The sequence below is a fragment of the Brachycentrus maculatus genome, unplaced genomic scaffold, assembly GCF_059751285.1.
Source record: "Brachycentrus maculatus isolate JH-2025_06_01 unplaced genomic scaffold, ASM5975128v1 h1tg000104l, whole genome shotgun sequence".
Classification (NCBI taxonomy): Eukaryota; Metazoa; Arthropoda; class Insecta; order Trichoptera; family Brachycentridae; genus Brachycentrus; species Brachycentrus maculatus.
Window position 1 is genome coordinate 2,011,312 of NW_028280858.1, and position 26,797 is coordinate 2,038,108.

General features: G+C 33.3%; 2 protein-coding genes across 4 annotated transcripts in view; both read right to left on the bottom strand.

The window, feature by feature from the left end:
* Positions 1-17,778, bottom strand: part of Pli (E3 ubiquitin-protein ligase pellino) — a 116,449-nt gene extending 98,671 nt beyond the window's left edge. Inside the window, exon 1 of one of the 3 annotated variants that reach the window (XM_088258798.1) lies at positions 17,615-17,778. In XM_088258798.1, coding sequence (XP_088114924.1) covers positions 17,615-17,751 — 137 coding nt within the window. In that variant the 5' untranslated portion in view covers positions 17,752-17,778. Of the gene's footprint in view, positions 1-15,402; positions 15,808-17,152; positions 17,487-17,614 lie in introns of those variants that run through there. The other 2 variants (XM_088258799.1, XM_088258801.1) reach the window with 2 other exon arrangements.
* Positions 17,779-19,752: 1,974 nt separating this feature from the next.
* Brf (Brf RNA polymerase III subunit) overlaps positions 19,753-26,797 on the bottom strand; it is a 101,288-nt gene continuing 94,243 nt past the window's right edge. The window contains exons 8-12 of the mRNA XM_088258772.1: positions 26,446-26,589; positions 25,545-25,781; positions 24,133-24,388; positions 23,010-23,200; positions 19,753-22,288 (exon numbers count right to left, since the gene is read on the bottom strand). Coding sequence (XP_088114898.1) covers positions 22,167-22,288; positions 23,010-23,200; positions 24,133-24,388; positions 25,545-25,781; positions 26,446-26,589 — 950 coding nt within the window. The 3' untranslated portion in view covers positions 19,753-22,166. The remainder of the gene's footprint in view (positions 22,289-23,009; positions 23,201-24,132; positions 24,389-25,544; positions 25,782-26,445; positions 26,590-26,797) is intronic.

Genomic DNA, 26,797 nt, shown 5'->3' on the forward strand with positions numbered 1-26,797 from the left:
TAATTACATAATGACGGTAATACGCTGGAAACAGGTAAGCAAGGTTAACTCTGTACGTGTTACGCTAGATTTTATAACAACTTACACACGAGTACATCTCGTCTTTGTATGCACACGGTGACTTTACACAATTTAACGTGATTTTTCTTTTCGCATTTTATTTTCCGCGCAATCGCAGCTGCGAGAGGAACATCTGCCGCATATAATGTGGACGAACCATTTCAGTCGAAATATTAGACCAACTGCTGCAAATTAGAGTGTGCACACTTAAGGCGATATTCGCTAGCACAGGATTCATTCCACCGGAGACCACCGAAGAGGTTACATGTATGTTCACGCCCGATTTTTACAAATAATGTATATTGGATATTAATTTGTTTTTTTTTTAGAATTTACATTAAAAAAAAAAAATTATATTTTTTTTCAACTCCTTACCTTTTAATAACTCTTTTCTTTTTAAACTACTACTACAACTACTACTTCCATCACGCCGTTTCCCCGGAGGGGTAGGCAGAGAGGATAGAACGCCACACTCTTCTGTCCTGACATACACTCCTCGCCTCCTTCACATCCATACATCTAGTCATACATGCCCTCCGATTACGCAGACTTTTTAAAACCATATAATAATTTCTAATTTAAAAAGCGGTGGTTTAAGTAAAAAATTAATTACATAAAATGTTACTCGGATTTAAAGGAAATAAGTTGCGATTTAACGAATACTGGTTCTTAAGGCGGGATAATCGATGGCCCGCAACTTAATTTTCTTTAAACCCAGGTAACATTTAACGCGATCGAATTTTTGCTTAAAACGCCGTTTTTGTACTAAAAAACAGTTTTTCTTCGAAATACATAAAAAGTAATACAACAGTAAGAAAACAATAATTAAAAGGTAACAAGTTTAAAAAATCAGCTAATATTATTTTTTTTAAAAACAAATCCAATATATATCATACAAAACATTATGCATGAACAACACGTGTGGATTCTTGCGCAGCCGGCCAAGTACTGAATAGTATATTTAAGAGTACACCCTTAAATTGACTTAGAAGCGGGCAGTAAAATGGTACGTCTACTCTTGTAAATTAAAAGTTTAAAACATAATAATAAAAACGCGCATAAATACTGATTTTATTAAAAATAACCACAATAACGTTGGATATTACAAAGTTAGAAATAAAATCAACGGGATTCAAATACATATATCGATCGCATTTACAATCGCAAATGGAAATTGGGGCATCAGAAAGCTTATGACAGCTTGATTGCACGAGATAAAAAATGAAAGGAAATTCGCGTAGTCGATCAAACGAAACAAAATCGGATAGCGATCGTTTTATTGTCGGTTTTCTGAACGCACTCATCGGAAATGTTATTTTTAACTGGATAAGCAATTTCACTTCTCTCATTAACAATCACATACTTAATCATATTTTATTATTCGTAAATATATTATTCAAAGCATATTGCTTTGGAAAATAAAGAAGTAACTAACAACTAGTTTCGAGAGAATAGAACGGCACACAGATGCATCTCCTCATATAAAACATACCCCCTGATCATTCCGACTCCTGACCTGAAAATAAGTAATCGCAAACTTCTTCTTCTTACCCTCATCCATACCCAATGGTGCATAGGGCACTACATCGTATTGACGTAGTGTTGTTATCTTTATCGTTACTTATATGAAGGGAAGGCGATCAGTCTTACGCTTCGGGTCCAGTCCAGGGCATTTTTAAATAAATACTAGAGTGGAAAAACCAGCATATATATTTGATTTTTGTGTACATATTTTTTTTTGACCCAACTGGGAATCGGACCCGAAATCTCGAGCATGGTAGCTAAATGCAATAACCATTACACTACGGAAGCGGGCAACTAGTATAATCATGATAGAAATTGATTATTAATTGAATACAAATAAATTTTTATCTATAATAATTCATAAGTGAAACAAATTTCAATAGTTATTACACTTTTGATAAAAAAGATAACCTAAGGCTACTAAAATGTTATTTATCTACAAATAATGATAAGAAATTTTGTTTTATCAAATTACAAAATATATCTTAATTACCGATGACCTAATACAAATAGAAAACTGAAAACCAATTATTTTCACCCCACTAATTTATACAAATAATTATCAAAATGGGGATAGAACATTGATCCGCAAAGTGTGTGCCGCGGCACACTGTGTACCGCGGTGATTAGTTAGTGTGCCGCTGAAAAAAGTCTAGTTTTGTGAAAATAACACAATTGCTCCAAATTTTGATTGCCTGTGCTCAGTTGAGTAGTCGCACTAAACATAAAATATGTTTACAACATTTTGAAAGTGTCCAAATACTTGTTCACAAAATCTGGATTATATCCAATTACAGGAGTTATTTTCATATTATTTTTTGACATCTCATCAAAGATGAAGAAGAATATGGAAGTCTGGGCATTTACGGGGCTGACGACCGTCATCGGCTGGTTTAAGTGATCACTTTACACACGTGTAACATTCACCAATTCTACCCATTATTGACAACCACACTACTCAAATTCTTGGAAGTTCTTTATATATGAACCAATTTAGAAACCTTGTTCTTGAATCACTAGAACTTCACTAGATACATCTATTGGTGAGATGTAAAGAAGCTTTTTATTAAGCAGAAACTCTTATATTAGTATGTGAGGTCCAAATCCTGGATTATAATCACACACATGAGAAACGCCAGAAAATACCATTTTCATTTTCTTCTTTACATCTCACCAATAGATGTCTCTAGTGAAGTTCTAGTGATTCAAGAACAAGGTTTCTAAATTGGTTCATATATAAAGAACTTCCAAGAATTTGAGTAGTGTGGTTGTCAATAATGGGTAGAATTGGTGAATGTTACACGTGTGTAAAGTGATCACTTAAACCAGCCGATGACGGTCGTCAGCCCCGTAAATGCCCAGACTTCCATATTCTTCTTCATCTTTGATGAGATGTCAAAAAATAATATAAAATATGTTACCATAAATATGCAATTCTGAAATTTCTGAATTTGGTAGGTGTACCTTGAATAGAAAATAATTGCGGATTACTGGGATAGAAGAATGCGATACACGTTGAATACATGTTGCTAGGTTAGTTTGGTCGAACCATGTCTTAAATATTGATGCGAAAATATTATATTTAGCCTAAAATATAATTTATTTACCTAATTGCTCTCCATTACATCGGTTGCCTTACAAGAGAAACATGATAGTGAAAATTAAATTACAAATTTAATCAAACTTAATAGTTCACGAAGATTAAAATCAAACACATTATTTAAAGATTTAAGTAATATGATAACATTGAATAATTAACACCATAGCAATATTTCTCTATACTGCGAATTATTTTAAGTGGAAATGGTTTTCGGATATGTGAAGGCCAAGATTTGCGGCAGTCCTCCAGACATTCAAGAGTTGAGACATTAGGAAAGGCAAAATGGAAAAAATCGCAGGCGATTTAAATAAAGAAGAAGGGAAGTAGGGCGAAAACGCGATCTTGTTTGGGAGACAGGTCAATAGCCTATAGTCAAATAAAAACAAAAGCTATAACAAGAGCTGTGGCGAAAATTTTGACAATTACGAGACACGTTTACAAGTAAAATCAATTAAATGTTAATAAAATAACATTAGATTTAAGTTTTGTAGGGACATTTCTTGATGGAATTGAATTTTGTATAATAAAAGAACGATTACTTATATGTTTTTTTTCTTCTAGTTTTATTTTATTTGACCAGTGACCGTGTTTCGCGTTACCGACGTCATCATCATCATTACCAGTCTGATTATGTCGGTAACGATGAAACTCATATACTGGTTATAATAAATGTGAGAAAAAAATAATACATAAGTATAATATATGAAATAACATACTGTGAAACTCCTTGGAACATTTTTTTCTTCCAGAAATTTTACTAAAAATGCAAAATTTCTTAACGGATTTGGGAGTTAACACTGTTACCTGCATTTAGCCAGTTCCCCTTGTTATTTCCATGGGATAATTATGTGGGGAATTCGCCGGGAATTGGGACTTTGTTTTTCCCCAATTTTAGGAAATTGACCTAGATATTTGGGGAATTCTTAAAATTGGCATTGGCAACGCTGATCCCGTCCCTATTTGAATGGGCGCGTTCTGCTTCACATAGCAAGCGACCTTGTCCAGTCCTAGTGGAGATCTGATTTATATTCCCCGATAAAGTCGATCATTGGTGTCATTATACCTTTTACAGCGCAATGAGAGCCAAGTGCCAAGTGCCAGGTACACTGGCTCGTTACGTCACGGCTTGCCCCGAAAACCTTGACAGAGTGAAGGTAACTTGGATGGCGATCGATCCATTTTTAATTTAAACCAGTACGTAGCCGAGTACCTGATCAATTGATTATTCACACCGCTATATACAATATGTATACTTACACGATATATTGTACATGCGCGCGTGACGTATATAAAATATAAATCAATGTTTTAAAGATAATAACATTAATTATGGAATCAAACCTTGGAAACCAGGACAATACAAAATTTCTAATATTTTATTGATTAAGAGCAGTGATGGGCGGTCGAATTAAAAAAAAATCAACATTAAAAGTCATTACTTAATTCGATTTTTTTATTCGATCACTTAAAACTAATCGCGTCAATCAGTGCACAATTTTGGTTGCGTATTGGGTATTTCTAGCGCCTGATTTTGACAATTTATCATTAAAAACTAAAGCTGGAAATAAATATAAGACGAGAAAAAGCAACAAATACCATCCCAATCGGGTAGACGAGAGAGTAACGTTTACTCGTTATTGGCTTATCTATAATTACAACATTTTGAGTGTGTCCAAATACTTGTTACCAAATCTGGATAATCTCCAAGACTTCCATATTCTTTTTCATCTTTGGTGAGATGTCAAAAAATAACATCTATAATTCATAGTATCTGATCGGACATTATCGGATGAATTCATGCAGCTATTCGAGGAAATTAGGAGCAGAACCAGAATAGCAGATATGATGGGTCGCGTAACAAGACTGAAGTGGCAATGGGCAGGACATGTTGCAAGACAAAACCCCACAAGATGGACCCCTAAAATTTTAAGATGAAGACCTTGGGAGAATAAGAGAGGAGTCGAAGACCTCAAAAATTATGGTCCGACAACATAGCCGCTGTGTGGGGTCAAAAGTGGCTGCGAGCAGCAACCGATCAAAATAAATGTAAGGAATATGGAAGAGGCCTATATCCAGCAGTGGAAGACAGAAGGCTCAATAAGAAGAAGAAGAAAGCAGTTATTTTGTTGAGTAATAAGTTTTTTTCCAAACGCTGCATCTGACAGCATAAAAATTATTTAAGTCCAACAATACACAAATGCAATAAAAAAAAAACCCTATTCGGAAAATGAGATTTTTGTACTGAAACTGTACAACGATCCAACCGCAACTGTACAGGTATGTAGCTGTACAAGCAGTCAGTGTATTTCGTGGCTAATAGTTTGTGAAGAAATTCACGAATCAATCATTATAAATCACATTTATTATGGTTCCGATAGCGTGGGTATACAATACCGGATAGAAGGAACATCTACAGAAATGATAGAACAATCGAAATCGCAGAGAAGGAACAAAATGACGTGTTACATCAGCTACCTACAAATTTCCCACACAATGGGTCTCTGCATAGCGGATTGGATAATATTCAATTATAATCGAATAAAGCTTATGGAAAGGAACAGCGTCGTTGTAGGTTCGGAGACGGAGCGTTATCGCTGACCCCACACGGTACAAGGCGAGTAGCTCCCAGTTCCCACACGCGGAGTTCCCAAAATGGATTGAGGATGTGTGTGGTGACTGGTGACTAGTGACTAGAAACGGGCCTATAATTAAACATTATGTATTGAATACTACTCACTTAACAAATACTAACCACGCTAACCAGTAACAAAAATCATTCCTTTTCTTCTCTTTTAACTCTTTTCACTCTGACCATTTTTTCTCATAACTGATCAGCTACACTGATAAAAAAAATGCGACGTTTTTCTACCATTAAAATAAATATTTTGGTTCCCTTATTTTGGGACACTCTGTCTGGCAATTCATATGACTATGTTAATTAAGATAAACTGTTTTTATCTGAAATATTTTTTGATAGAATATACTTGGGTGATAGAGAAATCAATGATTAAAGTTATACCTGCGCCGGGCCAGACATTGTGGCCCACGGAGCTGCCTACTTGAATCGTACGGGCCAGAATGTCTGGCCTTTAGAGTGGTAAGAGTTAAATGTAAATTCAGTCAAACCGGGATAAATATTTGTTTCACATTTTATATAAATTTCGCAACTTAGTTCATAAAACAAAAATAGTAAAAAATTGCTTTGCAAGAGAAGGTCTGTCAGGAAGCCTAGATGCGTCTGTATCAGATCTGGGAATACGGTGGGACAGCTTTCAATAAAAATCTGCTTCTCTGGCTTGCTGTTCTCCACTGCTGGATATAGGCCTCTTCCGTACACTTTCAATTCGTTCGATCGGTTGCTGTTTGTAGCGACAGTGTTACGGGATTCTATTCTCCCTGCCTACCCCTGCGGGGAAGCGGATGATGGTTAGTTAGCGTTTTAGTTAATATTGTTTATTTGACATCCGCCGAGATAAGCGTGATCGATCCAGGCCACGGGCTGCACTCGCCGCGTGCTGCATGAACGCTGAAAATTGAACGGCTCGTATGAAATAACGAGCCACAATAATTTTCTTTGTCCCACATTTGAAAAACGGAAATAAATCGACTTTATGTAACATTGAAACACGCTAATAGATTGGTACCACAACGCCTCCGCCGTAAAACGGCTAGAAGAGAGCTTGACTATTCCACCTACGTCATTATTGCGGTAACTACACGTCATTATTGACGCAATTGCCAGGTTGACTGAATGTATTTTTTAATGCAGTTACAGCATTAAGTTTGGAGGACAAAAATAATAAGGAATAAGAATTGTTACTATGTATTATTTGCAACGGTGATATTTATGACAAGAAGCAGACAATGGTACAATAGGGATAAAAAAGATTGGTTTAATACATTATTTGGAATTTACCATACGATTATGTATTTATTTGAGATTGCAGTAGCTAATGCAACGGGTAAGAAACACGACAAAAACGTAATATGCGTGGAAGACAACCTTGTAAATTTTATCGATCTCTTAGCCGTATGTTTGTATTCTTGAATAGGATTTAAGCACTGATTTTTAACGTATTAAAAATTTTCACGCGTTGTTATTTTCATTTTATTTTTTGACATCTCGTCAAAGATAAAAAAGAATACGGATTTCTGGGCATTTCGGGACTGACGACCGTCATAGGCTGGTTTAAGTGATCACTTTACACAAGTGTAACATTCGCCAATTCTACCCATTATTGACAACCACACTAATCAAATTCTTGGAAGTTCTATATAAATATGAACCAATTTAGAAACCTTGAAAAGAAGCTTTTTATTGAACAGAAACTCTTATATTAGTATGTGAGGTCCGAATCCTTGATTATAATCATACACATGAGAAACGCCAGAAAATATCATTTTCATTTTTATTATTTAAGCTTATAATTTGACCAGATAATTTATTTACGACATTTTTAATGTGTCTAAATACTTGTTCACAAAATGGATTTGTGAACAAGTATTTGGACACACTCAAAATGTTGTAAATATAGCACTATTGTTTAAACAAGAATTTTGGTTTTTAAAAAAAAGTTAAAAATATATAAGTATATAGCCCGCAAAACATTACGCATTGACAGTCCATGAGAACCCTGATAAAGAAATAATATCTAGAATCGATCATAAATAAATACATCAGAGATAATTAATGAAAGAATATAAATAATCATTGGAAATCTCGTAATGTTTAACGAAGGCGGTGAATTTTTGCGGCACTTTGAATTTTTTGACACGTGGGTCTTGAGAGGCGGGAATTTACTTGAGAATACGATGACTAACTGGATTGGAGGAGAAATCACAAGGGGTGGGGATAAGTTTATCCCTTTTTTGTATGGTCCTTTCATAAAAATGTTAAATTCTATCAAGATTTGTGAATACGTGCCTTAATCGAGTTATTAAAAAAATGTCTAAAATACATTAAATTTATCGTTCAATTAATTGATGTAACCTTTATTGGTTAGTATCCCTGCTATTGATAGTAATTTTTCATTGATATAACAATGATGTTTCGTTATTGCCCATTAAATAATACCCCTAATCACAGCATCTGATTTTACATGGGATTTTAACCATACAAATCTAACATATAGCCATTAAAGAAACGGAACGTTTAATCATTATCAAAACAACGGAACGTTAAATTATTAATAACCATTTCAGCTTTGGGCGGGATAGTAAAAAAAAACATTAAAAATGGGAAATATTTATATGGGTCTACTCCATTGTTATTCGGTACGGATACTACTAAAGCATAGTTCGTCGGTAACCTTTGCAATCAAACCCGATGTTTTTTTTTCTTCTTTCTCGTTCTTTCCGACTAAATGTATAAATAATAGTGAGTAGTGAGTTACCTTATGATGTAAGTATATACAGAGTGGGGCAAAATCAATCACCCTATCGGAAGATGTTAAAATTTTTGCAAATGGCATCGTACGTCAATCATTTTTGACATTTCGCTCACTCCTTTCTACAACGTCATATATAAAAAAAACTTGATTTTACAGGAGATCGTTTTAAAAGTTAAAAAATATGATAAAATGTATCAAAAAAAATATCAAGCCACTTATTGAACTTTTTACTGTGTAACAGATCTTTTCAGGTAAAACCTAAATGTTTTTTCTCCATTTGAAAATTTTAAAAAAATTAACTAAACTATACGTTTTCTTCAAAATGCAAAAACAACATATTCTGCCCCGTGGCGGATACATATTATGTTAAAAACATGCCGCTTTTGCTAGGATATAGTACATTTTCTGGGCATTCTGAAAACACGCACAACTGAAAATGGACGATTTTTGATATATGACGTTGTTGAAAGAAGTGAGCGATTTGTGAACTAGACAACCGCAATATACAAACAAATCGATAAAACGGGCCCAAATGTGTATCAACATTGACAGCAGCCACTTGACAGATATCATCTTCTCCACTTAAGAAAAAAAATGTTAAGATCCAAATTAAGAATTTCATCACTTAAAATCGTTTTTTTTCTATAAAAAAGTAATTCCAAAGTAAAAATGTAAGATTAATTTTGCGCCAACTTAAATTTGTTTGTATACTACAGCTGTAAAGTTCACAAATGTCAAATGTGATTGACGTAAGACGCCATTTGCAAAAATTAAAACATTCCGATGGGATGATTGATTTTGCGCCATCCTGTATAATAGTAGGCGTAGGCAAAGCACGATGTAATAGCATTTATTATTGACTAATATCCCCTAATGATGATTATAAGGAGTGCATCGTGCGTGCCGTTGGGCTTAAAAAAAGTCGTTCTCCCGTGCCTGTTTTGTAATTAAACGTAACATTAATTAATTATAACCATGCAAACTGGTTTAATTTAGTTATAGACACGAAGTAACCATATTTACTCAGAAATAACAAATAAAATTATGAGAATCACGTAGTTAGGGCTTTTAGGTTTCGTACATAAAGCATGGTCTGGTCACGATTGAATGGTAGTTACTAGTGACCGGTTGGTAGGCAAGCAATAAGCGTTAGATAGCTACAGTACAATCATTAGAGGAAAGCTCGGACGTCGTGATTTAGGAGAAAGTTGACTCGGATGTTCACCGTAATTATCTAAATTATTAACGAGTCGAGTGCACGGACAAACCACTCATATTAAAATGATTAATAAAACCCTTTCAAAGATTTTTCTATAACACTTGACTTTTATTATATAACCACATTAATGCGGTGTCGCGTACACCTTAACACTTTCACTGTATTCAAAATAGTCATTTAAAAATACATATATATATATATCACGAAATTTATTTTTGAAGATACTAGTGCACACTATTTTCTTTGTGTATAGCATTCAAGGGCGGCTCATATTTATACTTGCTTTGAGACAACCGAGTATAAACATGATCGTCGAGAGGACTAAAGCTTATTTTACAATCGTAAATTATACAATCATACATCAACCATAATCATTACATTTTTGTATTTTTATATTACACACTTACATAAAATATTGTGTCAAGACTGTGAGGGCACATTTTCAATGACGCAATAATATTTTTATGCTATTTGACTCATTATCAGCCATACGCGTCTGGCGCGTATACCGCACTAGGGGAAATGTAAGGTGTACGCGCCTGTCACGTACGCCGCATCGAATAAGAGTGACACTGTATTACGCGATATCGGTGCACCAACAAAATTCCCAAGTAAACCGAATTTTCTTGCAATTTTAATCCACTTCATAACACTATTACAATACAAGGCAGCTACAACTTTGAATATATCTTTAATATAAATAATGTTACAGATTAAAAAACATATATGTATTTTAATTAGTAACATTATGATGGAAAGCGCATTTGATTTCTACAGTTTTTAGCGAATATTTTTTGTGGTGGAAAGTTCAAAGAAAACTTCCCATAGTTTAATTCTAGTACTGAAAATAGCATCTCTGTACTATTGCACCTAGCTTGCCGTATTTTAGATGTGTTATTGCTTATCGCGCAGGCGAAGCGTTAGATAAATACACACAAGATAATTTTATTACATGGCTTTACGCAATGAAATATCACCGAGAAATATGAATTTATACAAAGTCAATCGCGGTCAAAATATTTATCAAGCGTTCGTAAGTGGGGCAAAGTCAGAGATCGGCTGTACATTATCTCGTCAGTCGCTGGTTGCATGTACTAAACCACTATGACCGAATGCATTACGTACGTATAATACATTCCACGTGTACTGATGACGAGGTGAAAGGGCGTCGTAGTGAAACAGGAATTTCAAACTTTTCAATAGAGAAAAGCTTTGAAACTTCGTTCAAATTACAGCCATTTGTGAATTGGGGCGCCGAGTCAGATAAGACTGACAAACAACCTTTATAGATTTTAGGGGAATGGTCTTTGTGTAATTAATGACCAAGGTAACCCCCCATTGCGGCATTAGGACCATACGCATCCGATATCATACTACTAGTAAAATATTGCCGGATTTTTAAGTCAAATAATGAAAGCAAAGGCTTTTTTATATTTATCATTTTTTTCATATTTTTTTTTCATTTGTTGGAAAATGCCAAAACTAGGCGAAACAATTGCCAAAATATTGATTTTTTTGGGTTTTTTTTAAACGATAAAATACAACTTAATATTATTTTTTGACATCTCATTAAAGATGAAGAAGAATATGGAAGTCAGGGCATTTACGGGGCAGACGACCGTCATAGGCCGGTTTAAGCGATCACTTTACACACGTGTAACATTCATCAATTCTACCCATTATTGACCACCACACTACTCAAATTCTTGGAGGTTCTATATATATGAACCAATTTTTTGAAACATTGTTCTTGAATCACTAGAACTTCACTAGAGACGCCCATTGGTGAGATGAAAAGAAGCTTTTTATTGAGCAGAAACTCTTTTATCAGTATGTGAGGTCCGAATCCTGGATCCTGGATCACACACATGAGAAACGCCAGAAAATATCATTTTCTTTTTTATTATTTTAAGCTTATAATTTGACTAGACAATTTATTTACAACATTTTGAGTGCGCCCCAATGCTTGTTCACAAAATCTGGATTATCTCTACATTGGAGATAATCCAGATTTTGTGAACAAGTATTTGGACACACTCAAAATGTTGTACAACTTAGTAGACTCAAAAAATCTGTGTTTGATTAAACATTTACTTATCCATAAAGCAAATTATTCTTATTCTTTTTCTTCTTCCTTCTTTTAGAATCTCGAATCTGTCTGTCCCGTTATCTGTCTCTTGTGACGTAGACTGCCATCTGTCACACCATCGCTTTGGAGGTCTTCCAGGTAGTTTTCTTGCGTCTGGGTTCTATTGAAGAGCAATTGGGGCCAGTCTATTTTCTTGGATTCAATTGACATGGGCATTCCAGAATCGTCTTCGCTGACTTCCCCATCTGACTACATATATCCTCAGTAACACACATTTATTGAATTTCCGTGTTCCTTATCCAGGCTCTTAACGTGTTTCCGGTTATGCACCTCATTTCTGAAGTTCTTAGAAGAGATTTATTTCTCGTTGTGTCTGCTTTGGTCTCTATCCCATATGCGGCAATCGGTCTTACACGTGTCTTCTATATTTTTATTTTATTTTTAATATTCACGTGTTTATTCTTCCAGATTTTTACTCTACAACCGCTTTAACGACCTGCCTTAGATTCTCGTCATAGAGGTAGCTAGTGCTACATACGTCAACTTATAAATACTTGAACTCTATTTGCTCAATTATTTGATTTTCTACGACTAGTTTATACCCCACTGGGTTTCTACTTATGTAAGACTTTTTGTTTTTGATTTAAGTTTTACTTAGTAAATTTCTAGAAATAGTGGTATTTACCAAGTAAAACATAAATTAAAAATGGATAGTTTTACCACAAAGTGACTGCCGAAACAATTAATGAAACTATTTGTTTTCTCTGTGGATATCGTCATATTATATTTTAAGGATGCATATATTACGAGTATAAAATCAGACCTCAGTATATTTTAAAACTATAGTCGAAACAAAAATGAACATTTATCTTAGAAAAAATATTGATTTCAAGGCATACAAAAGCACTTTATGTCTTATTAAGTACATTATAATAGCGTGTTCTCGTTTTAAGTGACGCCTGTGCCTTAAGGGCATGGACCTCGCAGTACGCTTCAGTTCATGAGATAAGAACTCGCTGGAGGAAGTGGCAAGTGGCAAATAATATGTAGCGAACGAGTCAACCAACTGCCTGTATTGCACACGTACGTAATATCATTAGGCGAGCTCTTAAAACAAGCATCTATTTTCAATAAAACAAAATCTTTTCAAACGCATCCTTATCCTGTCATTAGATAGTTGACTGGTGAGTTGTCATTTTTCGTGTGTTTAATGATGGCTTTAAATGTTCGATGTATTGAGATACTAGAATTACGTTTCTTCGACAAATATTGGTCAGGGCAATTTTTCGCCACTGTCCAAGGGCCACTGTCAGATATACGTTTCTCGAACGAAAAAAATGATAGAGAAAGTGGAAAAATTAAAGAGTTGTCCATTTTTATATTTACTGTCGTTAAAAATAACGTTAAAAAAACGAATATGGCCGAGTTTATATCCATAAGAAGCACATAGGGTAAAGAATAATGACAATTTGCAATCTAATATATATATACGTAATCTAATAAGGACAATGTGTAATCTAATATATATTATGATTTTAAATTAATAAGGGCAGAAAAAGGGAAATGAGGTTCTACGTAACAAATTTTCCTTGTTTGGGTTTTTCGTTACAAGGTCGAAATCTTAACAGGTTTCTGTGAATTCGGGTACTACATTATGTATTAAATACATAATCATGTAAGTTTCGTGCATTCTACACATGGGACATAATGCACACGGATACTAATACGGTAGAAGTATACGGTATGTTACTGAAAACTGTGTATTTCATTACATGTTACTATGACCTATTTACAAATAAATGATATATTATTATATAGTCGATTCACCAGGGTGTTCATCGTTTAGTCAAGTCTAGAAATACATATATGAATACTACTACTACCATCGCGCCATTTCATCGCAGGGGTAGGCAGAGAGAATGAAACGCTAGACTCTTTGTCCTGACATACACTCCTAGCTTCCTTCATACTATATACTAGATATCGTGGTAAACTCCTTAACATATATATGTATATATAATGCTGCATCAATATAAAAAGTATCTTATGCACCATTCAGTGTAAATAAAGGAATAGAAAAAATAATAAAATATAAAGATTCTTTGTCATACAAAATTTATACGATAAGTCAACAATCACTTTTGGAACAGTTAACTATTTAAAACAGAAAAATGTACATTTTAATTTTTTTGTAACCATTAATTCAATTCAAACCCTTATCCGCATACCAATGGTGCATAGGGCACTGCATTATACAGACACAGTGTTATCTTGATCGTTAACACACGAAGGAAAGGCGATCAGCCCTCCGCTTCAGGTACCAGTCCAGGGTAATATTGAATAAATATTAAAATGAAAAAATCACTTATATTCATTTGACCCCCCCTTGAATCGAACCCGGGACCTCCAGAACCATTAAAACGACATTATTAAATAAATAATGTTCCTCTAATTAAAAATTATGGATTGATTGCATACAGAATTAATCCAATGTATAGTAAATGAAGTGATCTGTTAAAACAGCGAGTTTCAATACATAAAAAATACCAGGAAATGAGTATTTACTTTAAATATTTATTTTGTCATAGAAAAATATATTTTTAATTTTTTTAATGAATTTACTGAATGGGATGTAATGTTTAGTTTTGCAGCGACGAAATACAGTCAATGCTAATTTTCCTATAAATCGTATTTCGGAGAAAAAAATTAAAGGAAATATTGGTCATAATGTCTTTACGTAGAAAAGAATATTTCATGTAAAAATAATACATACATGAATATTCTTTCTATAGTTTTCCTGGATATAGAAACGTTTTATTATGATAAGTATTTAATTCCCGATGGTTTAACAAATAATGATTTTTTTTTGGCGGTAAACTAATTAACGTTAATGTGTGAATGCTGAAGTATTTGTTGTCGATATCAATTTATATTGTTTTGCAATTCGATAATAGTAATAATAAAGCACAAAAATAAAACGAAATAAAAATAAATAAATGAACAAAACAATGAATTAAAAAACGAAAAACTTTGGTAAAAACAATGATAATTGTGAACTCGACATGTTTATCACGATTCCAGGAAAATAATTTCGTGACATGGAAAGATTGTTTTATCACAGGAGTAAAGAATAAAGCAGCTGTTACGAAATAGATCAATACTGAATGTGTAAGGACAAACATAAACAAAGGATTCTCTGCAGTGGTAAACATTTTTATTTAGAATACTGTCACACAGGAATTCCGAGAAGAGCAAAATAAGCCAGAAGCATCCAATATTTTTAAAACACATCCATTCTTACTATACAAACAACACAAGATGTGGCAAACATAAATTAAAGACATAAACAAGATTCGAGATAATAAGATATCAGTCCATTAGTTGAGATTGTTTGTAAACATTTTTAAGAAATACAGGAATATGATTATCTCATATCTAATCCGAGAAATCTGATAAGGAAAATGAACACTGGGAGCAAGATTGTATTATATTAATCTGTCGGTAGGACTAAATTACTCACCGCTTCACGACCATTTTTGCGTCCGTATTGCCTACCGAGGACCCTATGATTCAAGTCCTTGATGCACAAAACTAAAACTGAAACATTTAAGAAACTTTTCAGAGTGCAAACGAAATACGCAAACACGTTTTAGACTCGTCATTCGATAATACAAACGATCCGCGCTCCATGTTTATGATAAACATTTGGACACTTCACAATAATAATTTGGGGCGTTTCACACAACATTCAACTATTTGAAAGACTTAAACACCTGTTTTCAATAAAGGAAATAATAAAAACACTGAGACAAACGATTTACGATTCAGATCACTTACACAACGCACATCGTACACAGACGCGATTGTAAACAGAATTCACTCTGCACTCAGCTCGCAACACTCGAGCGACGGCTCACTCGACAATGATACCAACATTCCAATATTTTGTTTTATGTACAAGGTTGGCTACCCAGCAGAAATTCTGTCAAGCACACGTCGATTTTCAGAATTCTGAATTTCCAGAAAATAATATTTCTACTCCGGAAGAATTTAATATTCTCTACATACTTTCTATTTTAAAATTATTTTTAAAACCTCAATCTAATGAACCAAATCGTTTGTTTCGTTATTCCGTATTCGGAATATTTTCCGTTCGTAAAAAAACAAACAATTTTTATATTGGTTTCATGCATTCGGAATTCTAAAATCTGACGTGTGTCGAGCATTACCAATTCAAACGACGCCGCCAGTGGCATCTAGCGAAAAATCTGCAGCTCACGCAATGATATAGTAGAGACCTGCAAACATCTAGAGAATACCGTCATTTAAAAATGAACACCAGTCGCATTATTCGCAGTTTTTTTTTTCGAATAAAACTTGGCATTCGAATGGATATACGAATACGTATCGTAGATCGACGAGGGGAAAGATGTGTTTAATAAATAAAAAATAATAAGAAGTCCGGGAACGAACCCACTTCACAACAAATTGCATGTATGAAATAATGCTCCATAATATTTCCATCGTTTTATTAGTTTTAACGAACTTAAAGATTGTAATAAAATATTAATAGTAGAAAGAGAGCGCTCTTTTATTTATATACGGACATACAACTTTGACCGAATAAAATAATACATATTTAAAAAAACAAGTGAGATAACTAAAATAAATAAATAATATGAGAAGATAAAGATCTCAAAACGAATCGCGCAGATCTTTGGTGTAGAACTCAAAAGTGTGAAAAACAAAAGTTTTGATTTTTTTTCGCTCAGTGCTACTTACATCGGAACTTGAAAAAAATCTCTCCCAATCGCCAATGTTAACCCATCTCAAATACATTTTTTTGTTTGCAAAAATAACCCGAAGTTAAGTAAACACGTTATATGTTGGAACATTACGCCTCTTCAATTTGATTATTTTAATATTAATGATATAAATATTAATGTGGGTAAAACATGGAAATATTTTTACGTGTGATCATAATCTTCATTATAGTAATCGCAAAAAATCCAAAACGATCCCGGAATTCAGTATCCCGGGATGGCCGGATACTAAAAAAACATCTAACTAAACATCACGCCGCTTTCCGCAGGGGTAGGCAGAGATAATATGACGCCACACCACTCTGTCTTTGCAAACATTCTTCACCTCTTCCACGTTCATGCGTCTCCGCATACATCCCCGCCGATTATTTCGACTCCTAACCTGACCGCGAAAAATATCAGGTATCAAATATCTCTTAAACTGAATTAAGATAAATTATAACTTACGTTATCTTTCTATATTTTTGAGGAATGCGGAATTCAACCTCGTAATCCTGTGCACTCACTCCACAAAAATGAATGGGTCTTTTTAAATTATTACTTATATCACACATTTCAAAATAATTAAACCAACAGAAAATAATTATTTTAAACTCTCGGTTCGATTATATTGAAATATATCACAACACTTTCGGTAATGATACATTATCGAAAATTAAAAACTGCTTAAATCAAATCGAAATATATATTTTGTTCAAATTACATTTCAACATGTAATTTGAAATATTATATTCCCGTTGACTTCCTACCCCTGCTATCCGCACTGTGCACGGAGCAAGTCGAAACAAATTATCTCGAATCCATGTTTCATTGCCCGCACCGAGTAGTGAACTTGTTGGGACATGTTGAATTGAATCATCTCGCCCGTAGTGTGATATGATTTACAAGCAAATAAGAAAAAAAACTTACCATAGTGAAAGAATTTCCTTTTTTAAATGTACGTCATAACATACTATGATGTTATCTTTTTTTACTAGTTTGTTTGTCAAAAGCAGTTGTTGATTTCGACGTGCCCGCGCCCGAGACATTTTCCTCCTGCGCACCATTATGCAATATCCAGTATCGGTTTATCAGTGAATTTTGAAGTATGTTATTAAATGGTGTTTTAACAAAAATATCATAGATGTCTCTTTACCCTTCAATATGCTTTTGTTACTTTTCCACTTTGTTTATTCCATAAATTTTTGTTACCTTGAGTATGTTTTCTTCTTCTAACCCTTATCTGCACCCACTGGTACATAGGGCACTGCATGGTATAGAATCAGTGTTATCTTGATCGTTAAATACACGAAGGAAAGGTGATCAGCCTTCTGGTTCAGGTACCAGTCCAGGGTGATATAAAATAAATATTAGACTGAAAAATCACTAAAATTTATTTTGACCCTCTTGGGAATCGAATCCGGGACCTCCAGCATAATAGCCTAGCGCGCTAACCACTACTCCATGGAGGCGGACTTTCAATAATGAAAAATCCTTGCTTTCAGATTTTTGAGTTTTAAGAACTTAAATTCATTTTAAATTTTTATTTTATTTGAAACACTAAAAATTACTACTGGATTGCATCAAAGGCCGAAATTTTTCTACTTCATTAATAAAAAAGTATATTCAGGAAAATAAAACAATTTTAAATTAAATAATATTTTAATTATTGAATACTAAAAACGGTTCAAATCTGAAATCACAATGCGCATTTTTATTTAATTATATGCATACCATCCTGTTGAATATACTTTAAAATAAAACAATTACAAATGACAAAGTAAATACGATAAAACCAACATAAAGACAGTATAAAACTGATTAGGTATAGTAATCACTAATCCTGTGATTGAGTAAGGAAGGAATAATAGGAAGATGAGGGTTGTAAATTTTGTTAATTGGCATATAATGTGCTTAGTACATTTCGGACGGGTGTTTTTTACACCTGCAGACTGCTGGCGACAAGATTTTATAATTATGTACATATAGTTAAGACTTTAACAATGATATTGGTACATAATATTAGTATAAAACATAAATACGTAATTCCTTCTTTTCCGAATTTGAAATGAGGCCGACGCAGAAGGCAAAAATTCCCTTCCCGTCCTTAAGCATCAATCGACCGAACGGGAGAAATACCCTTCGTGTTCTTAGTGTGTTAATAGACCAAATTCAAAATTGGCAAAAACCGAGTTTGTGTTATAAGATATGTTATTTTTGAATTACAGTTTATTATAAGCATACAAAATGTTTCTAAAAAAACCCAAAATTTAATTATCTGCAGATGTAATTTTTTGGCCAGCGCCATTTCTATACCTATTCAGTAGGTAAACTGTGTCACCTTTTTTATGAAAATAATTTTTATTAAGGTGGAGACTGACCACAGCATTTCGTCATAACATAACGTCGTAACATCGATCGCGGCGAGCATCCAAAACTATGGATGGAGCGCTCGACTCGCTGTACTGACTGCCTGAATGCTCGCATCGTAACATGTTACGTTACGACAAAATGCTCCAGTCAGTCTTCACCCTTAAGGTATTTCTTTACAAATGTAAAAATGAAATTTAATGATCATTAATTATACTGTGGTAAACATATTTATAGATATTATATTTATAGTGATGAGTGACTGTGATGATTTTACTACTAGACATTGAAAAGTTGTAAAATATTACAAAAAAAAATATTTTAATAGTTAAATTAAAACTAAAATACCTCGTGTTCTTTTACTCCGTTTATTCAACCATTAATTTGCATTTTCACCCATTGATGGACATTTTAAGTCTAAAAAAGAATATTAATATTTTATCTTACAACTACAAAATGACCAAAGATCAAATTACATTGCTTTTATCTATATGTTTTCAATACTGAATGATATACTGCATTTTTGTAAAATATTGCAATAATTTGCGTAAAAATGTTTTGATTTCAAAATTTATTTTCACTTATATTCTCCACAGTTGTCTGTTGGACGCGACTCTCTTCCAGTCAAACAGAGAAGTATGGAAGTCCAAGAGGGAGGCCTTTATTAAATACTGGACACAAGAAGAAGGCTGAAGTAAGCAAGTAAGTAATATTATCAGTTTTTTTTGTTTAATTCTTTATACTTGCTTACAGAAAAACTATGCTATAGGGTTAACAGTTCCATTCGGGCAAAAGTTACTGACAAATAGGATGGTATGGTGACTTTTCTTTATCGCATAGCACTATTGTTCAAAATGCATGGATATTAATTTTAATTCAACTGAAATCCGGAGGTAATTTTTTTTTAAATGTTTTATTTAGACATTTTGTACTATCTAAAAGTCAGTTGTGTCAGTGACTATTGTCTGAATGTAGATATACATATATTATGACAATGTTTTTCAGTCTATGACAGCTATCATAGCATCATTCCAGGATGCCTATAATTCCTAAACTAATAATAAATCTGCGCCTACTAGCTCTTTCAGCTCATTAAAATGGATACAGGACAGACAGGACATTAGCGAAGTAGTGATTTGTTCTAATATATCATATTATACTGTTTGCCTTAAAGTCAATTACAAAAAGGGCTAATTCTACCCATTCTGGTATGTAGTTGCAATATATACACACACACACTCACACATTTTATATATTTATATTAAACAAAGATCTTTGTTTTGTTTAAACTAAATTTACAGATAAATGACCCAAAAAAAAACCATAACCTTAATGCATACATATAAGGTATATTTTAAAATAAAATAACCAAGGTCACTATTTATTGCTAGTAAAAAAATGTCAGTTCAAGGAACATTTAATTCAAGTCTATTTTAATGCTTAAAAAGAATACATTATTCGACAAACCCAAATGATTGCAGTATATACCTAGTTGCAAACACAAAAAAAACAGATGTTCACATATACTTGACGAAAAATAATGACTTAAATTCTAAATAATAAATAATGAATGTCTAAAATTGAAATAAAATACATTTTCCTTAAATGTTAATGCTTCCTTTCTGTACGCAAGGAACAAAACAAAATTAATTTTGATTTTTACTTCCGTAATTCAATCTTTTCATAAATATGAAATGAAATCATTTTTATAAACAAGACACTTTATGAATATGAGCTAAATGTTCATCATTTACAAATAAAGGTACGGATGTATTTCCGTATTTAAATGTCAACTTTAAAGATTAATTGAACATTTTCATTTTAAGTTTTACTTAGTAAATACCAGTATTTCTTAACATTATTGGGTACGTGTTTCGATATATATTTCGCATGATTTTGAAAATTATACGGATTGCATCGAAACACGCGTCATAATAGATTTTAAGAAATAGTGGTATTAACTAAGTAAAAGTTAAATTAAAAATGGATAGATTTTATCACAAAGTGACTGCCGAATCAATTAATGAAATAATTAAACATTCTCCATTATATTATTTAACTCTTACTGACTTATATGCTAATTTCATTAGTTATTATTTCTCGAGAAACCTGGAACCCAAAATTGATTAAAATAACTTTATTTAAAAAAAAATCTTTTTCCAAAAAGTAATGCAATATGCAATAAAATGGGCAGAATGGTGAATGTTACATAAGTGTATAAAGTGATCACAAATGTCGGGTCGTAATTCATCCCCGAATGCTCAGACACCCAAATTTTTTGGTATAAAAATGATAGATGCCTCGTCTCAGTTGAGAGAGAGAAATGCCCTTCAGGTACAAATACAGACTTCCATGATATGGAAGTCTGTATTTTATGTAAGTTATGTCTGTAAGTTATGATAATACCAAAAGATAAATGAATTTTTACCATACTCATAATACTCATGTAAAAATAATAATAAATAAAATTACCCAGTTAATGTAATTATGAGGGCATTTTTAATTGCATTTTCTGATCCCTATACACCCTGATATCCAAGTGGTGCATAGAGTACTGCATCGGATAGATGTGGTGTTAACTCAATTGTGTATTTTATGAAGGCAGCAGGGTGATAAATCTAGTACAGATTCTTGGATATAAGAGTGGAAGATTTTGATGGGATGCAGATGATGCAAGTGAAGGACATTACAACTATATGGGAATGGAAATGGAGGAGGAATAGTAGGAGATACTCTTGGAGGTGGAAAGGAGAAAAGCAGCAATGGTAAGGGCATTTGGGGTGCTTACCTATATTTGTATCGGCTTGCACATATTGTACACTGCTAATATGTAGAAGTTCCTTAAGTAAAATTATTGCTTATCGAATTTATTTCATCAACCGTGACATATTATCATATGACAAAACATTTATTACTAACACCGTTACCCAGAGATGTTTTTCAAGATTTTGAAAAGTAAGTCAGATTCTTCCTTAACTTATTAAGGTGTATTGAAATATGTCTCAATCTCAAAGAGCATCTTTGAATATCGGTGTGAACAGTCGAAATGAGGAGTTTAGGGATCTTCTCATGTAAACACCACAACTTGTACATGAAACGGGACAGCCATGTGCTAATATTCATCGCATCCATAATATTCCTGCTCATCATCCTGGGAGTGCAGCATGTGTGAGAGGGATTCCATTTCCGGAGCTGCAGGAGTTTCTGGAATATCTTCTTCATAATCCTCCCATTCTGTAAAACAATATGTATTAAATATTACACTAATTATGTCTCTTAATGCGCTGTAACCTTATATTAATCTGTTTTGGAGTGAGTTTTTAAAACCTACTGTATCTGAGAAGTGAGTTTTTCTTTTTACGTAACAAATAAACTAATATTTTTTACAAAAAATGTAACTGTGGTCTATTCAATTAATGAAATTAAGAATGATTTTCAACAATTTTTCAGCAATAAATGTTGCCGGAATAAAAAAAATAAATTAAATTGGTATTTGTATTATATAAATATAAATATAAATATTCCACAGATGTCACTAAATTGATATATTTCATTTACTAATACTTACAGCCAGAGCCAATTTCACAAAATATGTCATATATTGAAAATATAGCGATACATACATAGTAAGTCCATATAGAGTATCTAGAAGTAGTGAACAATTAATTTTGGCATCAAACTTAAGATTAAAAAAATGGTGATGTCGAATGCTGTGAGTTATTATAAAGTTGGTAGAGTCTGTAAAGGTCAGTACATAATACCAACTGAGGTGAAGATTTCGCTTATAGACTTTTATTTTTATAAAGGTAACTCTACTTTGGACAATAATTTTCATTCATAGGGTCAAAGAGGTTAAATGTGACATAACTCAGGTTTTGGTAGGATAGGTTTGGTTGATTATCTGCGTCACTGAAAGAAATGTGTATATTTTGATGTGAAGTATGTTAGAAATTACCAGCTTCATCCTCGAGTTTATCGGCCACAGTGACGGTGGTGGCTTCTGTCCGTGCCGGGGTCTGCGGAGACTGTACAACGGGAAGTCCGACGGGATTGGGTAATTTTGCATTCCTTTTTCTTTTGATCGGAGTTCGTACAGCAATGGGAGAAGACAGTACGATCGGTGCAGTCTGAACATTTTCTGGTTGCCTGAAGTAAAATGGTTAAGGATAAGCATTCAATAACAATATTAAATACAGTGAAAAAAATTGTAACTAGCATTCTGTATTTGAAACATTCAGAAAGTCACACTACCGAAGCAACTTCCAATTATGTTAACCCTTCACTGCATGACTGTATTATTTTAAATAAATACTCTAAATATTAGAGGAAAAATAAATAGAAAAAATAATTAAAAACTTTTAACAATGAGAAATCAAGAAAATACTTATGGATCAAATTTGCAACAATGTGCAATGGTTATCCTTATGAGATATTGATATAGTTTTAACACAATATTTTTTGGCTATGTAATAAATTTGATACACGTAGCAGCGAAGGGTCAATGAACTAGCTAACTAACTTACCATCACGCCGTAAAAATGTATAGATTGGTGTGGCATTCTATTCTCTCTGCCTACACCTGCGGCAGAGCTACGTCAATCTGACTTGGCAAACAATTTTCACATCTTCCACATTCATGCATTTCCTCACATATATCCGCCAATAATTCCAACTCCTCACCTAACCTCGCCCAAGTATTTGAAAAACTTGATAATCCCAAATTTTCCTTGGTCGTCCTCTGCTTCTAATACCAACTATAATTGCATAATTAATTTATTTTACTGTTCTTTCTCCACACATTCTTATGCCCAAACCATCTCAAAACGCCTTTCTTAATCTCGATAATGTTAATCTCAGTGTTGCATTTTTTCCTTATACAATCACCATTTGAACATCTATTATAAATCGTTTTGCTGTAAATTCGTCTGAGAGGTTGCATTTCAATTGCATTCAACTTATTTTCATCTTTTTTTGCGAACTCCAAGCTTCACTTCTATATATTAGGGTTGGAACCAGGACTTATTGTGAATTATAGAACATGCTGATTTACAGAGTGACCAATTATTAAGTTTACTTACGTTTGTGATGGTGATTCGGAAACAGAGGCCTTGGGTTCTGCGGGTTTCTCATCCTCTTTTCCCCCAACTCTGTTGAGGGTTTTGAGAATGTCATAATTGATTTTACTACTGATTTTCTTCTCTTGAAGCATCTTTTCAATGGCCTCGCCGGCCGAAGCTGAAGGTCCAATCGTTCCCTTCTTCTTGGGGCCAGTTTTTCTTTTTTTCTTCTCCGGTTTTCCCTCCTCCCGCTCTCTCGCAATTCGTTCCTCTTTCACTGTGAAAACAAAATTGTACAGAAATAAAATAGAAAAGTAAGAGAAAACTGTGTTGGTGAGATTTACAGTAACGGATTGGTTCACTAGAATTGTAAGTTTGAAACTCAGATTAATATCAATTAATCAAACAATTTGAACATGCTCAACTCGGGGTTGATCACCAAAAGAACTGATCGATACAAAAGCTCTATGGATGAGTGGGTCACTGGAGGTCATGTTTTATACTCATTTAAAACATGGGTCGGCAACCTGCGGCCCGCGAGACATCTTGGTGCGGCCCGCGAGATTCTCGCCGCAACGCACATGACGGACGATATTATACACAATCGAGTGAAAGGAAGCGAGAAAGGGAGCGAAGGGAATCTCATTGATTTTATTAAATACAATAAATGTCGTTAAAATAAAGACTTAGCGTTTATTTTTAAAACTAAAATATTTGTACATAAATATTGTATGTGTACCTACTGCAAGTGCGGCCCGCACTGATCTCCATGAAAAATATTTGGCCCTTTTACAACAAAAGGTTGCCGACCCATGATTTAAAAGAACGCCATTTTTTTAAATGCCCTACTCCCCTTTAAACATAAAGTTTATTGAACAAACTGATTTGGCAAACACATTGCGGTAATATCTTTGCATTACATATCTAATTTTTACTTGGTAAATAGCACTATTTATTAAAAATATCTTGCTACACATTAAAATCAAGATCATTATTAAACATTTGATTTAAAAGTTAGCTTAAATTTAAATAATCAATAAATGAAAAAGTTTATCAATCAAATGGATTACAGAGTTTAACATTGCTAGGGTTTAAATTGTCTATTTCGGGCCTTTGGATTCGAAGGCAAAATTCATAAAATTTGTTATCACACTTAGGATGAGAAAGGTATTTCTACCCGTTCGGTTGATTGATGCTTAAGGACGGAAGCGATTTTTACCTTCTGCGCTGGCCTCATTTCAAAGTCAGAAAAAAAGGAATTATTCAATGTTTTTATATGAATATTATGTACCAATCTTTTTGTTAAGGTCTAAACTATATGTGCACAATTAGTGCATACTGTCGCCAGCGGTCTACAGGCGTAAAAACGCCCGTCCGAAATGTGTTAATATTCCAGATGTGAATAGTGTTAAAAAAGAAAATGGTAAACATACATTTTTGTTCATCTAAATATCCTTTGTTGACTTTATGCCATAGATTGGTTTTGTAGGCTGACTCTTGGGCGCTCATGATTATAGAGTCTATTTCATCATCATCCACATCCTCCAGAGATCCTGTATTATCCTCCGCCTTAGTTTCTTCAGCAGAGTGTTTGATAGTCGGGGTATTTATGTTGCAGGGAGCCGAGTTCAACAAATCTTCGTTGAGTCCCATACTAACCAAATCCGGACCTACAACATTAAAATAAAATATATAAATGAACACTTTTACAAAAAACTGTCCATCATATCGTTCTTCTTTTTTCCTCTTTCACTCCCCCTTCAACTCTTTACTCCTGATTCTTCTTCCTTTGAATCCTTTGCTTCTTTCATTTTACAATTTATTTTTTACTTAATGTTGTAATTATTTATTTTTTACTGTTGTGTATTTTGTAGTTTTTAGGGATCAACCTTATTCATTTATTATTAACTACACACATCAACTATCATTTTTAAGACATATAAACTAAATACTCATATGTTAAAAATCCTTATACATAAAAGGCGAGGACAATTTTCTAATGCAACTAATAAATATTAAAATTAAAATTGTTTAATTGTATTACAAATTGTGTTTTTATTTTAATTATTTATTGATACTTATGTACAAGCACTATTCACCTTTTGATTACAAACGGCTGAGTAAGGCTCTAAATTTTAAAAAAATGTAATTTTTGTCTAAAAATGTCTATTTTTGGTTGGTGGGAAAATATTGATTTTTAGAAATAAACCCGCCAATGTACATATGTTCTGGACAAGAAGTTTAAATAAATAAATGAATAAATAAAATAAACACTTAAAATAAAATAAAAGCTTACAATTATGCACTTGCAGTTAGATAAAAAGTATAAAATACCTAATCCGGAGGTAATTTCCCTGTTTTTCAGCTTCAATTCAGATTCCGGATCATCCACCAATGTTTCTTCAAGAACGCCAAGTGTGCTCTGCAAAGCAAATCTGTCAGCTTCGATGGCCTCTATAGCCGATTCATCCAGAGGTGCTGAACAATTAAACAATGAGCTTAATAATATTCGATAACAATAAGAATGAAAGTGACAACTTACACAGTGCTATGATAATATGACAGGAACAAGAACAATCAAAGTCAATATGTCTAGAAGTTTCAAGAGTTTGAATAATGTGGTTGTCAATCATGGGTAGAATTGGTGAATGTTACACACGTGTAAAGTGATAATTCAAACCACAGT